Source organism: Capricornis sumatraensis, chromosome 20, assembly GCF_032405125.1.
Source record: "Capricornis sumatraensis isolate serow.1 chromosome 20, serow.2, whole genome shotgun sequence".
NCBI classification, from domain to species: domain Eukaryota; kingdom Metazoa; phylum Chordata; class Mammalia; order Artiodactyla; family Bovidae; genus Capricornis; species Capricornis sumatraensis.
The window spans coordinates 29948898-29972531 of NC_091088.1; the positions used below are offsets into that span (position 1 = coordinate 29948898).

General features: G+C 40.2%; 2 protein-coding genes across 2 annotated transcripts in view; both read left to right on the top strand.

The window, feature by feature from the left end:
- The first annotated feature begins 3 nt into the window (after positions 1 to 3).
- NUDT21 (nudix hydrolase 21) lies at positions 4 to 16586 on the top strand. The gene is made up of 7 exons (XM_068991935.1): positions 4 to 225; positions 4138 to 4338; positions 5207 to 5270; positions 9439 to 9528; positions 10991 to 11066; positions 11735 to 11849; positions 13101 to 16586. Exons 1-7 carry the CDS (start codon positions 110 to 112, stop codon positions 13120 to 13122), a joined length of 684 nt encoding a protein of 227 aa, XP_068848036.1. The 5' UTR covers positions 4 to 109; the 3' UTR covers positions 13123 to 16586.
- Positions 16587 to 21665: 5079 nt separating this feature from the next.
- The window catches only part of AMFR (autocrine motility factor receptor), a 45564-nt gene continuing 43595 nt past the window's right edge, over positions 21666 to 23634 (top strand). The window contains exon 1 of the mRNA XM_068991951.1: positions 21666 to 21932. Coding sequence (XP_068848052.1) covers positions 21666 to 21932 — 267 coding nt within the window. The remainder of the gene's footprint in view (positions 21933 to 23634) is intronic.

Genomic DNA, 23634 nt, shown 5'->3' on the forward strand with positions numbered 1-23634 from the left:
TAATGGCCGCCGGCGTCTGCTGAGTGGGACGCAGACAACCGCTGCTCACACAGGGAAAGTCTCCCTGCCTCCCGTTTTCCGCTCGCTGCTAGTGCCCGAGCTCGCCAGCATGTCTGTGGTGCCGCCCAATCGCTCGCAGACCGGCTGGCCCCGGGGAGTCACCCAGTTCGGCAACAAGTACATTCAGCAGACCAAGCCCCTCACCCTGGAGCGCACCATCAACCTGTAAGTGCGGCCTGGCCCTCGCGCGGGGTTCTATCTGCATCCCCTTGGTCGTGAGCGCCCCTAAAGACTCCAGTCTTCTGGCGCGCCCTCGGCGGTCTCCCCTTCCTCCCCCTCCAGCGCCACAGGCTAGAGCCCTACTTGAGAGGGTTTTCCCTTTCCTGGAAAGATGGCTTGTTTCCATGCCCCTGCATTCATTGTAGAAAACGCTCTGAACTCATTCTTTCCCCACGTATGTGGAGATAACCAGCCGCAAACGTGGTGTTTATCCTTTAACGGCGCGTATGTGACATTTTGTGTGTTTTTATTTGGTGTGAGTGGTAAAACGTAGTATCGTTTTTGCCGTTCAGGCTTTGCTTTAATAGTAAGCTTTCGAGATTTAGCTATAACGCGCAGGCTTAGTCTTTTCCTCTGTTGCTTTATTGAGTGTCGGCTCCTGAATACATTTTATTCATCTGCTTAGGGCTGTCTGACTTCCCCCATGTTCCGTTACATGTCTTCGCCGCAGCGACAGCATCCGAGCAGCCAGGAGGCCCCAGCTTGGGAGGGGGCTGGGGCTTTCATTGTAGATGGGCTTTCAGACCTTGGAGGTCTAAGCTGTGTCTGACTCTTCGGCGTCCCAGGGACTGCAGACGTCCAGGCTCCTTTGTCCATGGGATTTTCCACGCCAGAATACTAGAGTGGATTGCCATCCCCTTCTCCAGAGGATCTTCCCGACCCAGGGATCGAACCCGCATCTCTTGCCTGGCAGGCGGATTCTTTACCACTGAGCCACCTGGGAAGCCCTTTCAGTCCTCCAAAATGTAGCTCCAAAGAACCCATTGTGGGCTGCATTTTACTTTTAACGTCTTATTGTTTAAGCGCTTCAAGCCACTGCATTTCGAAGCCACTCTCAAAAGTAAACTGTGGCAGGAAATTGAAATTTGGGCTATGTCTTGCTCAGGAAATTATCAGTATGCTTTTTCTTAAAAAAAAAAAAATCATTTCTGAGAGTTTGAGAGGCACCATGGTGCCGAGCTAATGGAGGAAAATGAGCACTTTATATTGGTCAGTATTTAAAGGATGCAAAGAATAACTGATACTGGTGTTTTGGTAGGGAACATTAGGTGTTTCTCTTCTTTATCTTCAAATAAATGAAATTTGCTCAAAAGGAATTTGAATTGAAAAGATGGGTTTGTTTTATTTGACAGAACAGGTGATGGAAATTTAGGTAATAAAAACGTTGGGTTTATGAAATCTGGAACTAGTAGATAGTATACAAGTGATAGGAATTCCCTAGTGGCTCAGATGGTAAAAGTCTGCCGGTAGTGCAGAACTAGTTTCGATCCTTGGGTTAGGAAGATCCCCTGGAGAAGGATATGGCAAACTGCTCCGTTATTCTTGCCTGGAGAATCCCATGGACAGAGGAGCTTGGCAGGCTACAGCCCATGGGGTCGCAAAGAGTTGGACACGACAAAGCGGCTTCACTTCACTTCATACAAGTAGTAGATACTGTATATGTTAACGGACTTCCCAGGTGGCACTAGCGGTAGAGAATCCACTAGCCAGTGCAGAACAGAAGACACCGTTTTGATCCCTAGGTCAGGAAGATGGCCTGGAGGAGGAAATGGCAACCCCTTCAGTATTCTTGCCTTGAAAATCTCATGGACAGAAGAGCCTGTTGGGCTGTGGTCCAAGGGGTGGCAAAGAGTTGGATATGACTGAGCGACTGAGCATACACATACAAGTTAATATCTCTAGCTATTACACTAACATAATAGCATTTTAATTTCATATCACATCTTTAGAAAAATCCTCATAGTATTCCCATGAAATAGAAAGGCTAAATGTTTTTTTAAAAAATGTGAAAGCACAGCTTCTGTATTACTTTCATTGGTTATTATTGTTAGTGCTCACAGTTTTACCTTGCTTTACCTTGATTATTCGGTTATTTTTCATCAAACCATTATGTCGAACTAACTTGGTGGAAATGTTTCAATTTTTGCTCCATTAAAGTTATGAGTTAATGGATTTGCAGTACTTTGCCTCTCCTGTATAATCATAGTATTAAGAAAGAATTGTGTTGTGAATTCAGTTGACCTGGTTGAGTAATGGCCTAAGTTGAAAATAAGTTCTCTCTCCTCCAGTATATTTTATGAGCAAATATTGCATGAATGCTTAGTTTGTAGCAGGCACTAGGGTTAATGCTGGGTAGACAGTGGTGAGGAAGTCAGGTGTAGTCCCTGCTCTACAAAGCTCACAGTAGGATGGGAGTACTACAGATGTGTCTGGGCTGGCACCAACTTCACAGCTGAACAGCCTTATATTTCATCTTAATGGCATCTCTTGATGTGAGAGCTGGGTTTGCAATAGAGATGTATTAGAGCTGTCTTTAATTCTAATTCAGGTGGTGAGAACTGAATGTTAATGTATATAAAGCCTTTTTTTTTTAAATTTCAGGGCACAGAGTGCTATGTGGAGTTGTTGCTACTCATGATGAAGGTGTTAGGTTTAGCACTGAGTCTACTGGAGAAGGTCCTAAAATCTTTAGAGCACCTTGGAAATAGTTTATTTTAGTTACTTTAGTGCTGCTTCACTTATGCCTGGAATTTGGCTTCTGGAATTAAAGTAAATTTTTTTTTTTTTAACATTCTGGCAACCTTGATTTGTTCCCCTTCTAAGAATAGTTTAGTGGATTAGTTGTGTAGTTGTTGACTTCTAACACAAGGTGTTTTGGTAGACAAGATATGTTAGGGACAGGCAAGTGTGGCCAAAGCATTCTTACCCAAAGATTTATAATCAAAGGCTGCTTTCTGTAAGTCTTATGATCAAAGGGTTACAAGGTGATACCTGTGATGAAATATGAGTTTTTAAACTATTTTTAAGGAAAAAATATTTACTAGGCAAGAAGAAAACTTTTCAATATATTATATTTTGAATACTTGATAAAGAAGTAGAGAATGTTTATATTACATCTAGTCAGCAAAAGATTCAAATGAAGAGAAAGGAAGAATAAAGATACTGAATAGAAGAAATGCAGAAGGCTCAACATCTTAGAAGGGAAAGAAAAGTTCATCTGAAGAAGAAAGTTACCAGAAAACTCTGATGATAGTTGACTGGGACAAATAGAAAATAACTGGGGAGATTATGGAAAGTGGTGACTCAGTTTGTAGAAGAAGACATCAGCCGTTAGCACCCATAATTAATAGAATTTATGATTAGATTGGTAGAGGAGCCCAAGGGCACATTAGCCAGGTTGACAGTGTTAGCATCTAAAACCAGAGGATTGCCAGTTATTCAGATAGCTACTCTGTGCGTTTAAGAGCTTTAAGGATATTGTCATCTATACTTGACCTGAACTGGTGGCTCAGACGGTAAAGCGTCTATCTACAATGCGGGAGACCCGGGTTCGAGCCCTGGGTTGGGAAGATCCCCTGGAGAAGGAAATGGCAATCCACTCCAGTACTATTGCCTGGAAAATCCCATGGACAGAGGATCCTGGTAGGCTACAGTCTATGGGGTCGCAAAGAGTCGAACACGACTTCACGTCCCTTCACTTCACTTCATCTATACTTGAGAGTTCAAGTAGGAAGTAACAGCTTGGGCTAATGAAAGTTCTGGTTTTAGAGTCCAGAGAGCTAGATTCTAATCTCTGCTGCTGCTGCTGAGTCACTTCAGCGTGTCTGACTCTGTCCAACCCCAGAGATGGCAGCCCATCAGGCTCCCCCGTCCCTGGGATTCTTCAGGCAAGAACACTGGAGTGGGTTGCCGTTTCCTTCTCTGCTCTCTTATTAACTAGTTGTTTAACTTTGTTCAAATTCTTTGTCTCTAAGTGCAATATATATACACTTTTTACCAAGGTTTCTTTTATGTGATTGGTGTCTGTCCTAGTAATTTATGGTCTACAGTTCTCAGATGTCTGTCTTTGGATCACAGGTACCCTCTTACCAATTACACTTTTGGTACAAAAGAGCCTCTCTATGAGAAGGACAGCTCTGTTGCAGCCAGATTTCAGCGCATGAGGGAGGAATTTGATAAAATTGGCATGAGGAGGACTGTAGAAGGTGTTTTGATTGTCCATGAGCACCGGCTACCCCATGTGTTACTGCTACAGCTGGGAACAACGTTCTTCAAATTGTAAGTGTCATTGGAAATGAACAACTTTTAATAAGATGGCTGTTTTATGCAGCTTTAATACAGCTTTAGCTTTTAGCCATTTGTCTCAACAAACATGGCTGTTACTGGAGTCTTTTGGAAGAGAAACTCAAAAGCATTTTTTTTCTCCATTGCAGTGTTCATTTATGAACACTGTGGTCTAACTAGAATGGTCTAACTAGAAATCTGCATGTTTCTCTGTATTGTTGATGCTAATGACTGGGCTTGAGAGAAGCCCTATGAAACAAACGAGTCCGAGTTCAATTTCTAGATGTCTTTGTAGCATTACTGAGAACAATTGATATTATTTCTTGCTTAGGATCAATAGTGTTTCCTGTTCTTAAAATGCTTTACATTTTTATAGATTGTTTAGTTTTCTCATTTAAGTTTATAAATCTCTCAGTATGTTTAGTCCACAACTGTTTGACTAGATTGTACCAAAAAGAGTGTTCTCAAATACTTAGTTTGGAATTCTTAAAAAATGCCGCATTCTTCAGATCTAGAGAATGTGGGTCCACTGCTTTCTCAGCATTTCTAGACTCCATTATCACTAGATAACTTCCAGAGAGAAAAAATTGGGATGTACTGGTTTCCAGCAACTATGTGATGTTTATGTTCTGGTACATATTTTAAGACTAGGGTTTGTCTACTGTGAATCTCGTGAATGGACATGAATTCCGTTTTCTAGCACATTCTTCCCCTTCCATTTGACATTTGTTTGCTTTAATTGCCTTATGTGACACCAAAATGTGTTACGAAGCTACTTGATAGAAATAGTAATTATTGTGTTTTTCCTGTTAACCAAAATTGTTAATACAAGTTGAAAGCTGAAATTTTAACCTTTATACAGACCTGGTGGTGAGCTTAATCCAGGAGAAGATGAAGTTGAAGGACTAAAACGCTTAATGACAGAGGTATTTTTCTGTTTAACCACTTTGATGATTTCATTAATGCTCATCTAAATACCGTCAACTTAATGCATAGTCAGATTTTTTTATGCCTTGAAAAGGATGAGTTTATTTTAAATATTTAGTTTTCTATAAATAAAACATAAATTCAGAGTGTTAGTACAATGTTTATTTTCTGTAAGTTGAACTTATACTTTGTCATAGCATTATTTTCCATTGAAATAGTTGATATAGCAATAATGGTTAATAAAACAACATTTACTGAGTATTGACTGCTAAGCAATGTTCTAAGTGCTTTACATGCAATAATTTGTTTAAACATCATAATAGCATTAGGAAGTGGGTGCTATTAATCCTGTTTTACTGATAAATTAGGGCACAGAAAGTGCAAGTAGCTTCCTTGATGTTTTACAGCTAGTGTGTGGTGAAGCTGGAGATTTGAATGCAGGTAATTTTATTCCAGAGTAGGTGTTGGAATTTTGACAGGAGAATGATTCCTGTTACATACCTATTTTCATTTTTGCACATAGCTTTTAGGCTTTGCCCAGGTTGTTACTTTTTAGAAGTTCTTCTAATGTCTGTCTCTAAAGACTTGGGGCCAGATGCATATAGATGCTGGAGGTTTTTGAGATTGTAGGCTGTTTCATTAGTAAATAGTTTTCTTTCTTAGCATGCAACTCCCGTTAGTTACAAAACTCGTACATATTCTGTGCAAAATCCTTGGCAAATACAGAAAGGAGACAAAACTAAAACCTGTATTTCTTCCACTTTGACTTGCTTTATAGTATTTCTAAAATGCAGTGTTAGTCTTAAATATTCGGCTGTGTTTGAACTTTCATTTATATACGATAGATTGAATCTACCTCAGCTTATATACGATAGATTGAACTTACCTCAGCTTTTTCTTATAACTCCACCAAAAAACATTAAAGGGGTTTTAGAAAGATAAAAGTCCAGTAAGTTGATGGAATGTAAAATGAGACCGTAACAAGGAAAAAGTGTTTGAAGGTAGAAGGCAGATGAGCGAATCATAATTGACTTAGCCAAAACCTCAGCCTCCCAGAAGGGCAGTCAAGGACCCAGCACTCTAGAACATCAGAAAAGCTTAGGAATTGGGGGTACTTGTGAAAGAGGGGGTGTGCATGGACTGAAAGCTGAATTGACTGGCAGTCTGCATAGGATTATTGATGTACCTAGATCATCTTCCCTACTTTACATTTAGGCAGAGACTGGCTGCTGATTAATTCTTAGTAGAGGTTAAATTGGAAAACACTAAGCAATGAAAAAGTTAAGGAGGTGGGGAGAATAAGTGAAGTTACAGCCTGGATAGTGAGACTTCTACTAGGCTGATAGTGTTAACAGCTAGTTTTATATACCCCAGGCGGAAGATTAGAAGGTTTTTTTTTTTCCCCCCCCTGGAGAAAATGGAGAGTTCCAAAGAATATGTTGATGATAGATAATATTTGGGAATCTACCCAAAGAACTAGGGTAGCCTGGTCACTCATGTACACAGAGTTGTCAGTTAAGCAGGTTATTTTACCCTTAATTGCGAGCAGGTAACCAGTATCACCAGGCTTTTGGGGAAAACTTCTAAACAGGAAAGAGCAAAAGAAGCAAAGGGAACTTAGCAGAAACAGAAAATTCAGTTATCAGCAGAATTATAATTAATATTATTGATGTGATAAAAGGAGACATTGTATCTGTGGAATAGTGTGCCATTAGAAAAGACTATACAGCCAACAAAAAAGGACTCATGAGTAATTTTTTTAAAAGGCAGAATTAAAAATTGAGTAGTGAGTTAAAAAATAGAGTTGAAATCTACTAGAAAGTAGAACAAAAAGAACATAGGTAAAAGAAAAGGATCAGTATCAACTGTAGAAACAATAAGGATCTACTATATAGCAAAGAAAGCTATATTCAGTATCTTGTAATAACCTATAGTGGAAAAAAAAATCTGAAAAAGATATATATATATGTATAACTGAATCATGTTGCTGTACGCCTGAAACATTGTTAAGCAACTATAATTCAATTAAAAAAATGAAATCTAACCTGGATAAATAAAACAGAGGAAAAGGAATTAGCAAAGCAATAATTCAAGAAAGTTTCCCAAACCTAATCATTAGTTTTCAGATTGAAAAGAACTACTGTCCGAGAAATCCTGAAAGTTTCCAAAGTTGGGGAGAAGGAATGGGTAGACCTGGGTTAAATACAAAAACATTAAAGTCAGAAATGGCATCAGCCTCCCAGAAACAATACCAGAAGCTAAGTCATCATGGAGCATACCTTCATAAATCTGAAAGTACATAGTATCCATCTGAGACTTTTTTATCTAATCAAACTATAAGTCAAGTGTGCAGATAAAGTTATTTCCAGCCCGGCAGAGTTTCTATAAAGGTGATGTCTTTTGTACCTTTTTTTAGGAAGCTAGTGGATGGAGAATATTCACCACTAAAATGAAAGAATGAACAAAGAAAGAAGGGACAGGGTTAAGAATATAGAGAGGATCTAATAACACGGGAGAGAACAAGAGAAGCCGTAGAACTCCAGCTGTGAATCAGGGCTGAGAGCAACTACAGATCGAAGCAGAATGATAGAAAAATGTCTCTTAGGAAAATAGAATAATATTTGATAGAATAATATTTGAATTGAGAAGAAATTTAAGCTCTTGTGGAGAATGTGGGGAATGAATTAGTGATAGTGAATGAAATGAGTATTAAAGAGTTGTTCAAGTAGGGGTGTGTAATTATAGTTTAATAAATCTTCTGCTGATTCACTAAGTCATATTAAATACTGAATGTTGACTTAAATACTGACAATGGGAGCATGGTAGAAGAGAAAGTATGAGTGGGGAATATGGTTTTAAGATCTAAATTCTTGTTCCATAGTAGAGAGTGTTAAATTTTTTTAAAGGTTTTTAAAAATGAAAAGCAATCAAGAAATGGTCATAAAAGAATATTAAAAATGTAACTCTTAAAAAGTATAGTAGAGAGCTTGACAAATATTACCTCAGCCAGGTGATCAAGGTTAATATCAGTGATAAATCATATTAATGGAATGTACCCCCTTGCAATGATGTGATGAGAATGAAACATTACCTCTGTGATTTTCCTTCCCCAGTTCCCTGAAATCTGAAATCTCGGTCTAATAGAGGGACATTCTATAATACAAAATGCCTAACTCCTACTCCTCGAAACTGAAGGTTATCAAAAATAAGGAAAGTCTGAGAAACTGTCAGTCTTAGAGAACCCTGAGGAGAAATGCAAATATAATGTAATATCCTGGGTGGGATTCTGGAACTGAAAAAAGAAGACATTAGGTGAAAATGAAGGTCATCTGATGAAAATATGGACTTCAGTTAATAATAAGGTTATCAGTGTTGGTTCCTTGGTTGTGACAAATACGCTATCTTAATGTAAGATGTTAATAGTAGGGAAAACTGGCTGTGGTATATTTCGGAAGTCTCTTCAATCTGTAGATGTTCTCAGCTCTGATTCACAGCTGGAGTTCTAGGGCTTCCCTAGTTCTAGGCTTCCACTTTTCTGTAAACCTAAAACTGAGATAAACAGTTTATTTAAAAACGAGAAGAATGCTTTTAAAAATGAGGCAAATATCAGGGGGAAAAACAGCTAAGAGTTGAAAGTTGTAGCCAGTGGGAATGGTAAAGTGGGACAGTTAACTGCTTTTTAACTGCTTTTTCTTGTCATGAACTTTGTAAAACCATTTTTGGCTAATTAAAATCTGTAGAGCATAACTCTGATTAAGTTAAATTTAATCTTGTGATATACAGATTTATGGAAATGAAAACTGAATTTTGCATACTTATTTCTATAGCTTGGTTAGGTGGGTGATTTACAAAAGCTATAGCTGACTCTAGAAAACTGTGGTATGCCGTTGGTTGATATAGGTAATTAGTCTTTGATTTTCAGTGCCAAGGCACAGAACAGATGAGTTGGTCCTCCATCATCATGTTGATGCTAGCTTGCCAGTTTTGAACTAATAGTTTATGTCTTGGGCAGAATGACACAGATACATTGTAAAAGGAAATCTATATGGGGGCATATTAGCTATTCATCTCTATTAGGCGTGTTGTGAAAAATACCTTCTTCACTGAAGAAGGATATTCATTGGTATGTATATTTAGTTTACCGGCTTTATCGTTTGTTTTTGACAGATACTGGGTCGTCAAGATGGAGTCCTGCAAGACTGGGTCATCGATGACTGCATTGGCAATTGGTGGAGACCAAATTTTGAGCCTCCTCAGGTCAGTGTTCAGTTATATTTGCTGGCCATTTGGGGAAGTAGGAAACTGATTTAATTCTAGCCATTTAAAAAGTTCTAATTTGACTTGAAATTTCCTTTTTTCTCTTGTTAATTTAAATTAAAAAATAAAAGCCAAGCATTTTTTCTTTTAAAGGAAAATTTCAAATATGTACAAAAGTAGCATAGTAAAAGTGAACAAATCCCATTAGCTCTCACTCACCCCCACCGGTTAGCTCATGGTCATACTTCAGCAGTCCTGTTCCTTTTGACTGCTCCATCCCTGCTGTCCACACTTCTGTTGTTTTGAAGCACGCTCTCCTCACTGGATCTCTCTGATGCCAGTGTGCATGGTTTTCATGATCATGTACGGAGGGGTCATGATTCATTATACCCTGGGGATGGCTCTGGTATGGAATTACTGTAGTCGGAGGACTGTTTAGGTCCCATTGGGATGGCACAGTGGGAATAGTCTTTTCCAGTTAGGTAAGAGTTGGATAGACTCAGCTGAATCCTGGCATCATTGCTTAACCGTATCATTCTGGGAAGGATACTTAGTCTCTGTACAAGTTTCTTACAGAAATGGGGATGCTGATACCTCCTTTTGGCAGCCTCTGTTTTTATCCTTCTTTCCCATTATGCCTGTTTTTAGCACTTTTTAAATTCCCCTGCCCTCAAATACTTCAAAAAGGAAAGTAGGCTTCTCTGAATGTATTATGGGGAGATGCAGGAGAGGTTTCATTATGTGTGCACAGCAGAAGAAGAAATCTTTATCTTAGACTTTTAGAATTCTTTGTGTAAAATTCTTCTTTCTCAGGTAGCAACCTTCCCTCTGTAATTCTCTTCTTCCTTTGCATTCTTCAAAATATTTTCTCCATTTTCACAAACAATTTGACTTTGTTCAGCTGACAGACCGCTCATCCAGTGTACCTGCAGCATTGTTCCATGTGGGGTGTGTGGTGATTGTGGGGAGAAATTTCCTGTCGAGCACCTCATTGTATTTAAACTTTTTATTTAGTAAACGTGGTCTGCATCAGGATTCTAGCAAATTTAACTTTGTAATGATATGTTTTGAAAAGACAACTATTATAAATATTTATGTCAGACTTCATTGTGTTTAAACTTGTCAACCTATAATTGTTTCTGTGACTCAATCATTTACTGCTTGATATTTTATATTTATTAAAGCATGTATTTATTCATCCGTTAGGTACCAGATCCATTAGGTAAAGGGAAAACTAGAAAGGATTCTTCTTCAGGGAGTTTACACTGTATTAGGGCATAAACACATAAGAAATAAATGAAGCCATGGTGTACATGTTAAAATTCTGTTGGGGTTATAAAGAAGCTGGTCTTCAGGCCTGATACTTGAGCTTAAAGTCTGAAATGGGAGATGTTGGTCAGTGGAGGCTTGGGAGGTGTCAGGGATGTCTTGGCAACTACAAATTATTCTCTTGTTATTTTAGTATCCATATATTCCTGCACATATTACAAAACCTAAGGAACATAAGAAGTTGTTTCTGGTTCAGCTTCAAGAGAAAGGTAAGTTACTTTATTCTTGAAGGCAGCCATCTAAAAACTTCTGTAGTGTAGTATCAAGGATACCTCTATTTGTGATTTTCCTCAAGTTACTTGAATTTGGGGATTTATTGTAAACCTAAAAACACATACCATTTTTATCCACAATTACCTAGTTTTTCTTGGATAGGCCAGTTATGTTACCGGGGAAGAGTAAATAACTGGAGCCAAAAATATCAGGTTATAGTATTTTTAATAACTGTTTAGCTGCTGGTATTAATTTCACATTGTGATAAAATTTTAGGAGACAGATTAATTGATTTTTTTAATAATAGAGTCTTTAGCTCTGTTGTGCACATTAACAACTACTCTGGTTTTTGATACTTGTAAAATGAAATTCAAAATAAATTAGAAGATCAAGGGTCTCCTCCCCTTTCTCCCAGAGGCAGCACTCATAAGGTGCCCTTTGTTGTTAACAGCATGAATTTATTTAGAGTCCATTTCAAAGCTGTGACTGACCTTTGCTTAAAAGACACAACCAAAATGTGTTAATGAGAATTATTTTTTTCCTCAGAAGTTTCTCAAATGTAAAATTAGTGATTACTAGTGAAGTAGAAGCAGTGTTTATATAAGGAAGTATAGAAAATGAATACTGTTTTTATTTTAGCCAATAAACACTGTTTTTGTTTTAGCCTTGTTTGCAGTCCCTAAAAATTACAAGCTGGTGGCTGCACCGCTGTTTGAACTATACGACAATGCCCCTGGATATGGACCCATCATTTCTAGTCTCCCCCAGCTTTTGAGCAGGTATGGAGAGTTGGGCTTTTTTGTTTGCTGCATCTAAACTGCTGGATTTAAAATAATTCAAGCCACTTGAGGAGGGATAGTTCATAAATTTTGGTCTTCAAGGAAACTAAAACAGTAGATGGATCCCTAGGTCTTGTGTGGATTAAGCCAAAGATGACTGTGTCCTCAGTTGCAGCATGACATTCTGGTATTTGTGCATCTGTTCTTCTCCAAATCTGGTATTTTCTACAGGTAAGTTTGAAACCATCATTCAAAGAAGAGATGGTAAAATTGTAGTCAACAATGTATAATAAATATGATGGAAGTTATGTATATAAAACTGTGGAGAATTGAATCTCTTGTCTTAATGAGTATTCTCATTACTCATTGGGAAATCTATTTAGGGCCAAGTTGGGGCGTTTAGGATTAAGTCCTGAATTTTTACATGGAGTTTAATTTTTTTTTAAGGCAGATGAAGTGATGAGAAATGTGTGTTGTTTTGTTTTTTAAATTGACTTACACTGGTTGAGGTCCTTGTCAGTAACAGATAGGACTCATAGAATAACATAGTGGTTAATAATATGCATTCTACAGTCAGTGTGTGGATTTGAATTCTACCATCATTGCTTCCGGGCAGTGTGGTCTCTAACAAATTATTATACCTATTTCTTCACCTGTAAAGGGGGATGGTAGACCCAGCTTCATAGATTTATAAGGACTAGGTGAAATAACATATAATAAAGTGCTTAGAATAATGCCAGGCACCTGGTAAATGCTTAACAAATGTTACTTTAAAAACAATTTCGGTTGTGATCTTGGCCTTCTGTGAAAGCATGTTTAGTGTGAAATTGGTCTTTCTGTTCTGGCGCTGAAGTCAGACTTCATCTTTTGTTCCTCTGCTTTGGTCTGTTCATGGGTTACACATTGAAGTATGGGATATGAAAAAAGTCATGTTATTCATTTATTCAAAGTGATCCATCTACTGTCAGGTAACAGTAATTGTGCTGGGTGGTCAGAATACAATGAGGTATAAAAATGTTTACTTCCCTCAAGGAAAGTGGATAATCAAACTTACACTATTAGAATTTTTTTATGTTATAAGTATTCAGCAGTATTGAATGTAAGATATGACAAGTGGAAGAAAAGGGTGTCTATGTAGAAAATGCCCAAAATATCAAGGGAGAGTTTTAATGTCCAGATAAATTTATCTAAGGTAGAAAAAATGTAAATAATATTGTTTTTAATAAAGATATTGTTGTTTTTAAAATTCAGGTTCAATTTTATATACAACTGAGTTGCTGCACAGCAGAGAAGTGAGAGAAGCCGTCTCTGTGAGCACAGCTATACACAGTGTAGAAGAAACATCCCTGAAGTTTTTTTGGTGTTATCCTTTTCCCAGTCCTGAAATTACCACCTACTTTCTATGGTCTGAGTAGTAAAGTTAATATGAAAAGCTAGATTGTGCTATAAACAAATGTGATATTGTTTAGTTTACTTTTGGTTCTACACAAATATTTTTTGTACAACATTAAAGAAAGTGGACTTCTTTCTATGTTTTTTTTGTTGTTTTGATTTTTAATTTCACATTACACTTGTAAAATTCTTATAGGCAAGGATTCCTTTTCCCCAACTAAACAGGTGAATGTTAAGATATAATGGCAGATTAAGGTCAGTCAAGCCGTAAGCGAAGGCTTAAGTGGGACCCTTTGCTCTGATACCATTCTTGGGGGTATACTCCCAAGACCATGTTGTAGATTTTTGTGATGAGAATTGTCTGTTACTTTGGGGAACTACATTTGCTTGATTGAATCCAAGGTGTGACTGCTATACCAATTTTACACTCTCTATGAGTTATATCACAGCAGAACTCCAAGTGTATTACTGATGAGTACATTTTATACCAGCATAGCTAGACCTTATTTCACATGCAACAGATGTTAGCCATACAGGAAACTGTTAAAATTGACTTGGTCGGGGAATGTTGTGGGAATTGGTATAAAAGAGGTCCCAGGGCTCAATTAAACACCGCCCCCCCCCCAATAATGGAAGTATTCATTATCTGTGCTCTTGTGAAATTATGTGTCTTAAGTTATTTTTATGGCTGTGGTGAAATGGTGATCTGTGAAGGAAGTTTCTAAAAGTGGGTCTGGTAGGTTTTGAACTCTTGGATTATAAAGTTTGTTATTTCAATTAATGTGGAGTTATAGCCAATGAGATGAAAGTTTGGTTTTAAAAAGTGACATAAAGCCTTTTCAAAAATATTTTGGAATAGTCAGAATTAGATTTTGTCAGCCTATGAGAAAAATACCAAATTTAAGAATCTTAAAAGCACAGTTAAATTAGGATCAAATTTGAGGGAATAAAAAATATTCTTAAGGGAAAAGAATTGGCCCTGTTACTGCTTAATAGTACATTGTGTATGCCTTATTATAAATGGTTGATTGTAGATTTAATGTAAAGGAAGTCATCTAAGATGCAGCTACTAAAATAGATTGCTAGTTACGTTTTTCATAGATAGAAACGAACTTTTGGTTGTGCATCTTTATGGTACTGATGACAGAGCTATTCTGAATATTGGGTGATGTGAAAGATACATCATATATTCTTCCTATTTAGGCTTGAGAAAATGAGACAAAGAGCAACTGAGCAATTTTAAACATTTAGCTTTATTTAGGTGAGGTCCTAAGAAACCTTCACACGGTTGTGAATCTAATAGTGGCTATAACTGTGCCTACTAATGGGTGAGCACCTGTCTCCAGGACCAAAAATGACCAGGGATTGCCTTTGAAAGAGCCCCTGTTTCTATGGATAGTCCCCCTCCTTCAAGTGTAACAGTTCTGCCATTCTGCTTCACATTGACATGTTTCTAGCTAACTGTAGTTTTACTGTTGAGCTCACTGATGGCATCCTACAAGATTGGAGAAGGCAGAGATGGACATGGCTCAATCTCCAGCCTACCTTCTGTGATTGTTTCTAGCCTCCAGTTGGAAAGCTACGGTGACGACTTTCAGGTGTGTTAGCTCATGCCCTTTGGGGAAGGTGAAGAGAGGCAGACTTTTTCGTGGTGTGATTTGAAGTGGTGTCAGTAAGGAATGTTAGAGTTGAAATGTCATTGGATTTGAGGCCACTCGTCCTTTTGTAACTCAAGCTTTGACCTAGAAATCCTTTCTTGATCATTACCTCCAGTAATGTAAGTGCTTGAGTCATCCATACCTTGGGGCTTACGTGAGAAAAATAGTAAGCTGGAGTTACCAACCTGGAATATAATAGATGTGATTTTGAGTTAAAATTCATAATACACATTTTAAAAACTTGTTTTTGAACTTGTTATAGTTGTATCCCAATGCTCTCGTTAGGTTTCCTGATGAAAATAGAACTGGGGAAGTTCAAATTTGATGTAGTCCATTAGAAAGAGGGTACAGGGTACTGTTTAATTAACACTTTGATATGTAAGTTCTTATCATTTCTTCAAGAACTAACAGTCTTAAATGTTCATTCCAATTCTATACATAATCAATACTGACAAGTTTTAAATGACTTATATGTTTGAATGCCTTATTTTCCAGGTTTGTTTGTAAATGAAAGCCTTCTTTTGCATTGTATAATTACAATGTATGCCATGTTCTTTTCCCTGAGTAAGTAGTGCATATTCTATATAAAACTACTAAATCACATTGGAAAGTATTCAACAGATTGAGGGGAAAAAAATAAAGTTTTACTCAAATGTTATAAATCATATTTACGTTTGACATCCCTTTGAAGAAAAGTGAAATTTTTGTTTCTGTGTGATGAAGACTTGATTTTTTTTAAAAAGTGAATGATACTTGAAATATCATAATGACAATTCTGTGTCTGAATCCATCTTTTGTCAACAGTTAAAAGATTTTTTTACTTTTTATTGTTGTCTTCCCTTGTAATTATTACAGCATTGTGTGTTGCAGTAATTCCTTTTTTATGTTTAAGAGTTTTGTTGAGTTAGTATTTTATTTGGATCAAACATAACCAAACTGGCCAGTCTGTTTTCTTATATGTTTAGTCAGAAGTGAAAGGTGGAGTTCCTCAGATTCAGCAAACCAGCTAGCCAGCCATTCACTTAAAATTCCCTTAAATAGTGTGACTCACTATGCTTTCAGTTTTTTAATGCCTGTGTTTTAAAGTACTTACTCAGTCACTTGAGACGAAATGCTTGGAGTACCTTTTCCTCCTTGGAGTTCCTCAAACTTGATGTTTTCACTCATTCATAGTGTTTGGAACAGTTTATGCCCCTCACTAAGACCACTTCCGAGAGCACGAAATTTTGCATATTGCATTTTCCAGAAGAGGCTTAGTGGGCTTTGACTTAGATACAAGTCAACTTTTATAAATGTAAGGTTTGGCTTCCCATAATTATTCCACGTTTTACATCACTCATTATTTGGGTTAAACTGGACTCATTTGAAGCTCCTTGCTTTTGTTAAATACATAATACAAAGCATAATACTATAATTTGACTTGAGCCATAAAACACACTTTAATATTAGCTTGTATTATATTCATCTAGCTTGTTTTGGGGAAAAAGAAAACTAAAACCTAAGTAAGTCTAGATTAAGCCAGTTAAGATGTCATTGTATTTTAGTGTTGGATTGTATTGTGAGACTAGAGTTAAGTTGGGAAAATGTATCATGTTCTGTTAAGGGAAAGATCAGTGCTTTAAAAACTTAAACTTTGGTTGCTGTGTTCACATCATAGTGTACAAGAATCATTTATAGTTTGGCTTTGAGAATTACTCTGGTGTTAAGTTTATAGAAAAATGTATAAAAGAAACTGAAGTTTTGGTTATATTTTTATAATTGTTAAAGTTTGATTAAAATGTTCAGTTCTTTTTTTATTTTATTGTCATTTCAATAAAAAAAATCAAAACAGAATGACTGACTTTTGTGTGTGGCTACTAACCATAGTGTGCCATTAGAAATCCTGCATGATTCTTTTTCAGTGTCATTGGCCAGGGGCCATTACATAGGTAAGAGACAACTAGCGTAACAGCAAGGACCTGAAGACCTGGGACGTCTATGTTGCCCTCCTCTCACATTCCTCCCTTGTGTGTTGGCAGTGGTCTTAGGCAGATTCAGTTTCCTGTGAGGTGAAAGGGTCATTTTCTGCAATGTGAAAGGACTTGGAACTTGAAGACTGGGATTTACAGGTAGACATACAATTTTGCTAACTGTGTTATATAATTGGGAGCCTCAGTTTCCATAGAGTATTGACTTCAGTTTTTTTTTTTTTTCTTTTAATCAAATTTGCTTGAAGGTCATGATGGTCTGTGACACCATGCTTGCTACTTCTGTAACACTTTGTAATTTAATTCCATCATTGTAATAGTAACTCAGAACTTGAGCATATGTGTAATAAATTGAACAAAGGTTGAACAAACCTGATAAAGTTATTGTGAAATTTTTCTGAAAATTTTACTAGTATATTTTACAGCAGGCACCATAGAGCTATGAAAAATTATACGTGTACAAGCTACACGTAATATTCCTATTAGCTTACTTTTTCCCCTACGAATGTGACTTGGTTATTTTTTCCCCTCTGCTGGATTCAGTAGTGGAACACATTGGTCAAGCTAATGAAAACACCAATGCTATGGGCAAACAACGAAGGCTACTGGATTAGATTAGGTTCGATTAGAACAGGTTCTAGGCTGTTCAGAACCTTAACATGAAAACTACTCGGCCTTTCTCATGGCAGGGTGAAAGTCAAGTGAGGTCATGGATATAGAAGGATTTTGGATATTTAAAAAAATGAAAACAATAATGTATCTAAATAATGAATCCTCACAACTCTGGTTTATCTGAAATGCTACATTTATTTCCTTTAAATCAAGCCAGATCAGAGCCCCCATCCTATAAAGATGGCAGGGAATTCAGTCTCAGTCATTATTGGGAGTAGGGGCCTACCCAAAGTCGTAAGAATCCAGGAAGGATAAATGGTACTCTGAAATGGTGGAGGTGGGGAGACCTCTAGCTACCATCATGGACTCCATGAATATTCATCCAATTGCCTCCCTGTCACAGGCCTTAGAACCAGATGATGCAAGTGGCTCCTATGTTTATGGTCCAACCTTCCTAGGCACACTAGTATTCATCCCTCTGAGTCTTGTTTCCTTTCCTGCTCCCATGATGATGCAGGAAGCAGTACCAAGAACCAAGAGCACTGGTTGACTTTAGAAAATGAGTTCTATCCTTGGGAAAAAAATCCTTGAGGGAAGGATGTGCAAAGCCTGGCTACCTACTTAGAGTGGGTAAGGACAAAATGTTGGTAGAACAAATACTAATTATTACCCTAGTAAAATGTCTAGACACCAACCTCTAAAATCTTAAAATGCAAATAAAAAATAACCTTATTTAGTTGGGTTAATGTCACATATTCTCATATTGAATCTTCAGGAATTTCAGGCTTCTGAAAGTTTAATATTTAGACTATAAAATTTTGTTTAGTCACTAAATCAGATCCAATTCTTGTGACCCAGTAGACTGTAGCCCCCCAGGCTCCTCTGTGCATGGGATTCCCAGGCAAGAATACTGGCGTGAGTTGCCAGTTCCTTCTCCAGGGTATCTTCCCTGAGCCAGGGATTGAACCTGCATATCCTGCATTGCAGGCAGATTCTTTACCACTGAGCCAGGAAGCCATGCTTATTATATAGTCAGAATCAAATGTTAAAAGCTGCTATTATTAAATACAATGTCATTCCAGAAAACAGGTTGCCTAGTTTTAACACTTAGTAATGGTTCTCTCAAAATACAATTCAGAGTATAGCACTTCGAATTCAAGATGGTAGAATATTGTACCTTCAGTTCAGTCACTCAGTCATGTCTGACTCTGCGGCCCCATGAATCTGAGCATGCCAGGCCTCCTTGTCCACCAACTCCCAGAGTTCACCCAAACTCAAGTCCATCGAGTCAGTGATGCCATCCAGCCATCTCATCCTCTGTGGTCCCCTTCTCCTCCTGCCCCCAATCCCTCCCACATCAGAGTTTTTCCCAATGAGTCAACTCTTCGAATCAGGTGGCCAAAGTACTGGAGTTTCAGCTTTAGCATTATTCCTTCCAAAGAACACCCAGGGCTGATCTTTAGAATGGACTGGTTGGATCTCCTTGCAGTCCAAGGGACTCCCAAGAGTCTTCTCTAACACCACAGTTCAAAAGCATCAATTCTTCTGTGCTCGGCTTTCTTCACAGTCCAACTCTCTCATCCATACATGACTACTGGAAAAACCGTAGCCTTGACTGGACTGACCTTCATTGGCAAAGTAATTTCTCTGCTTTTCAATATGCTATCTAGGTTGGTCATAACTTTCCTTCCAAGGAGTAAGCGTCTTTTAATTTCATGGCTGCAGTCACCATCTGCAGTGATTTTGGAGCCCCCCAAAATAAAGTCTGATACTGTTTCCCCATCTATTTGCCATGAAGTGATGGGACCAGATGCCATGATCTTCATTTTCTGAATGTTGAGCTTTAAGCCAACTTTTTCACTCTGCTCTTTGATCAAGAGGCTTTTTAGCTCCTCTTCACTTTCTGCCATAAGGGTGGTGTCATCTGCATGTCTTAATAGCCCATTAAGATTTGACAAGTTTGGTGTATGATATTTTGTAACTGTATTGTGACTTGGATTGAATGTGGATTGTAGGATAGTGTGGTTTAAAATTTATGGGGGAGTCAGATAAAGTAGAACATTTACTTCTGTGGAAAATTACATCCCTTTTTCAAAGTGAAATTTTAATTTACCAATACAATTGTAAGTTTAGCATTTTAATCAAATGGCTGCAGATAGAGAATCAAAGGGCACTGAAAGTGTAATCATACAGATCTCATATGAAAAAGTGTGTGTGTGTGTGTAGGCGCTCATCTTCCCTCCCTGGTAAAAGCCAAACTGTTGTGTTCATCACAAGGCCTTTAATAGGATGTTTCTAAATATTGCAAATTGGATAGTAATAACCTTGAGCTGAACCAGCTTTTGTTTTCTAACTAATAAACTTTTAGTATTAGAATATTAGGCATGAGACTTTGAACATAATTTAGTCTTTTGCCTTTGAAAGTTTGTAAGACTCGACAAATATTTGCTGAACACCTACTCTACATCAGGCACTTGTCAAGGCCTTGGAGATACAACAAGGAATAAGTGCTACCCCCCAAGGTAGCACTTTTGTTCTGTAGTTCTTTTTTTTCTGTCTTTTTTGTTGTTACAGCCTTATTGGGCTATAATTTACATAATTCACCATATAACTATACAAATAAAGATTTTTAGTATATTCAGAGTTCTGCTACAGTCACTAAAATTTTAGAACATTTTCATCACCTCAAAAAGAAATCCATGTTTAGCTTTTATACCTGTTTCCTCATCTCCCTATTGCTCATCAGTCATTAACCTACTTTATGTTTTTGCCTATGCTGGACATTTCATATAAATGGACTTGCACTATGTGGCCATTTGTGTCTATGCTTATACTTAGCACATTTTCAAGCTTTGTCCTTGCAGCATGTTTCCCTACTTCATTTTCATGGCTGAATACTATTCCATTTTAGGGGGTAATCCCTTATTTATCTATTCGTCCCTTGAGTGACATTAGGGTTGTTTCTAACTTTGACTGTTAAGAATAATGTTGTTATTGACATTTGTGTGGACGTTTTGTGTGGCAGTGTGTTTTCATTTCTCTTGGGTATACCACCTAGGAATGGAATTGCTAGGTCAAATGGTCACTCTTAGGTTTAAACTTTTTGAAGAGCTGACATCACTTTCCAAAGTATCCTCACTATGTTACATTCCTACCTGGGGTATGAGGGAACACATTTTTATTTCCTGATGTTGAAGCTGAAACTCCAATACTTTGGCCACCTGATACGAAGAGCTGACTCATTTGAGAAGACCCTGATGCTGGGAAAGATTGAAGGCAGGAGGAGAAGAGGACGACAGAGGATGAGATGGTTAGATGGCATCACCGACACAATGGACTTGGGTTTGGGTGGACTCTGGGAGTTGGTGATGGACAGGGAGGCCTGCCGTGCTGCGGTTCACGGGGTCGCAAAGAGTCGGACACGACTGAGCGACTGAAATGAACTGAACTGAAATCAGGTTCACTTTAGACTTCGCCGGGTGTTACTAGTAAACAGCAGAAACTTTATTTGCGAGGAATTTGAGAGTGTTGATTTATTGTCTTTCCATGGGGCCAGGGCTTCTATTATTCCCTAAGCACTGTCTCCTCTTTCAGCCACTTGGGAAGCTCCCAGGCGCACAGGGAGGCTCTGGGGTAACCTGCTTACGGGGAGGTTAAGGAAACTAAGGACAAGTGGCCGGACGCCCGGTGGCCCGGGTCCCCGCGTCCCGCGGGTGGGCCCACGCGGCCAGCGCTCGACCGCCCGTCAGCGCCGTCGGGCCTGAGTGACGCTTGGGCCCGGCCCGGGGCGGGTGCCCTGAGCGTCCGCGGGCCAGGCCGAGCTAGAGTGTCGGCGGAAGATAATGCTGGGTGCTGGGCCGCAGGGCCTGCGGCCGGGGCCTCCGCCAACTAGGCGGCAGCGCGACCGCTGGGGGCGGGGGACCGAGGCCGCGCCCCCGCGCCCGTCCCGCCCGCACCCTGCTGGGGGCGGCGGCCAGCCCCGAGCCAGCCGAGGCTCTTCCGCGCCGGCAGGGGCAGCAGCGGGAGCGGCGCGGGGCGGAGCGGCCAGGAGCGGCCCGGCCCGGCCCGGCGCGGTGGCGGCGGCGGCGGCGGCAGCGACGCCAGAGCTCGTGGGCGCCGTTCGCGAGGCCGCCGGGACCCGGCCGCAGCGCGGGGAGACCTGGGGGCTGGAAGCCGCCGCTGCCGCCATGCCGCTGCTCTTCCTCGAGCGCTTCCCCTGGCCCAGCCTCCGCACCTACACGGGCCTCAGCGGCCTGGCCTTGGTCGGCACCATCGTCAGCGCCTACCGCGCCCTCAGTCAGCCCGAGGCCGGGCCCGGGCCCGGGCCCACAGAGGCGGAGCCGGTAACGGCCCCGGTGCAGCCAGACCCGGCCGCGCTCGTCCGGCCGAGCGCCGGGGGACCCCGGGCCCGCGACGTGGCCCAGTACCTGCTCTCGGACAGCCTGTTCGTGTGGGTGAGCGAGGATGCCGGGCCCGCCGAGGAGGAGCGGAGCGGGGCGAGGGCTGGGGGCCGCCATGTCACCCATTATCTGTGGGGGGCGTGGCTGGGGCCGGGGTCCCCTCCCCCCCGGACCCCGGAGTGTGAGGCGGGGGGGGCGGGGCCCCCCGCCCGCGTACGGCCTCCGTGGGACCCGGTGAGGGTTGGGGTGTGGCGGTGGGGTCGTGAGGGGCAGCGGGTCCCCGGGGGCGGGTGGTCTTTGAGGGCCTGAGGAAGGGGCTTTGGGACGGGGTTGGGGAGGCGCAGGGGGCGGGGCGCAAGGGAACGCGGCGGCCGGCCAGGGACGGGCGGGGGGAGGAGGTGGGGGAGGGTTGGGAATCGGGGGAGAAGTAAAATATGGGGGCCGAGTTGGGGTTGCTGAGGGGCCACCAGGAAGTAAACTGGAAGACCTCAAAGGGCAGTCAGCTACCCCGGAGTTGGGAAGGCTTTTCGGACGCGGTCAGGCAGGGAGATGTTATCGCGTTTCACGTGTAAAGAGAAAAGAGACAGAATTTCAGTTGTTGAGCATAGGAGAATTTTGGGCATCTGAGTGTGTTTGGACGTTGTTTGGAGAGGGACCGTCTCCCACAGCGTTTTTTTTTTCCTTCTTTCTTTATTATTGTCCTCTTTGAGTGGACCTACAACAAATACAAGACTGTGCTTCCTTTCCTGCTGCTTTTTACCTGGCGATTCATGAAAGTTTCCTTTGATGTCTGAAGGCAGCCAAAACATTTGGAGTCGGGAGATGTCTCTTCATTTTAACTCACGGTTTCTCCTGCTAGTGATCCATGTTAAAACAAGGTTTCCAGTTTGTCTGCCAGTGTAAGATAAGCAGCGTTTAGGAGGCATAAATGCTAGTTTCACTTATTAGAACAGATAATTTCAGGCGGGCAGATCAACAGTATTTTGGCTAAGGAACTTGGTTTCCACCTTGGCCTTTGAATGCCACATAGAAATCCCACAGTGATCAGGAAAAGTTGTTCTGGGACTGAAGTCTGTCCCTAGGGTTTGCTGTGGTGTCTTGAGTCTTGTCTCCTCCTGTAAGTTCCCATTTCGGTTGAGAGTCGGCTGTAAATGACTGGGGTTAATATTCCAAGTATACGGAATGATACACAGCTCATTTGTTGTAATTAATCCCACTGTGCTTCATCAGGAAGCAGTGGGATTTATGAACTCTGTGGGTGTAGATTAAGTCTCTTGGTCCTTCTGATGAAGACATTAGTAGAAGGAAGGGAAGGGTGAGGTTCCCTTCTTCCACTGCTGTGTAAAGCTGAACCTTAGAGTAGGGAAGAAGGGAGAAGAGAAAGAACTCAACCCATGTCTCTTGTTTAATGTATGTTAAACCTAGATTTTTAAAAATCTGTTTTTTGCATTTTAATTAGCAGATAAAGTAATGTGAAGAATGCTTTTGTCAAATGTTGAGATTATAATATAGTCTTTGATATATATATATTTAAGTATGAGATACAAGTAAGCCTTTGAGATGGAACTGCTATAGTGTTTAACAACTGCTGCTGCTACTAGTATTGCTTAATCGGAGAAGGCAATGGCAACCCACTCCAGTACTCTTGCCTGGAAAATCCCATGGACAGAGGAGCCTGGTGGGCTGCAGTCCGTGGGGTCGATAAGAGTCCGGCACAACTGAGTGACTTCACTTTCACTTTTCACTTTCATGCATT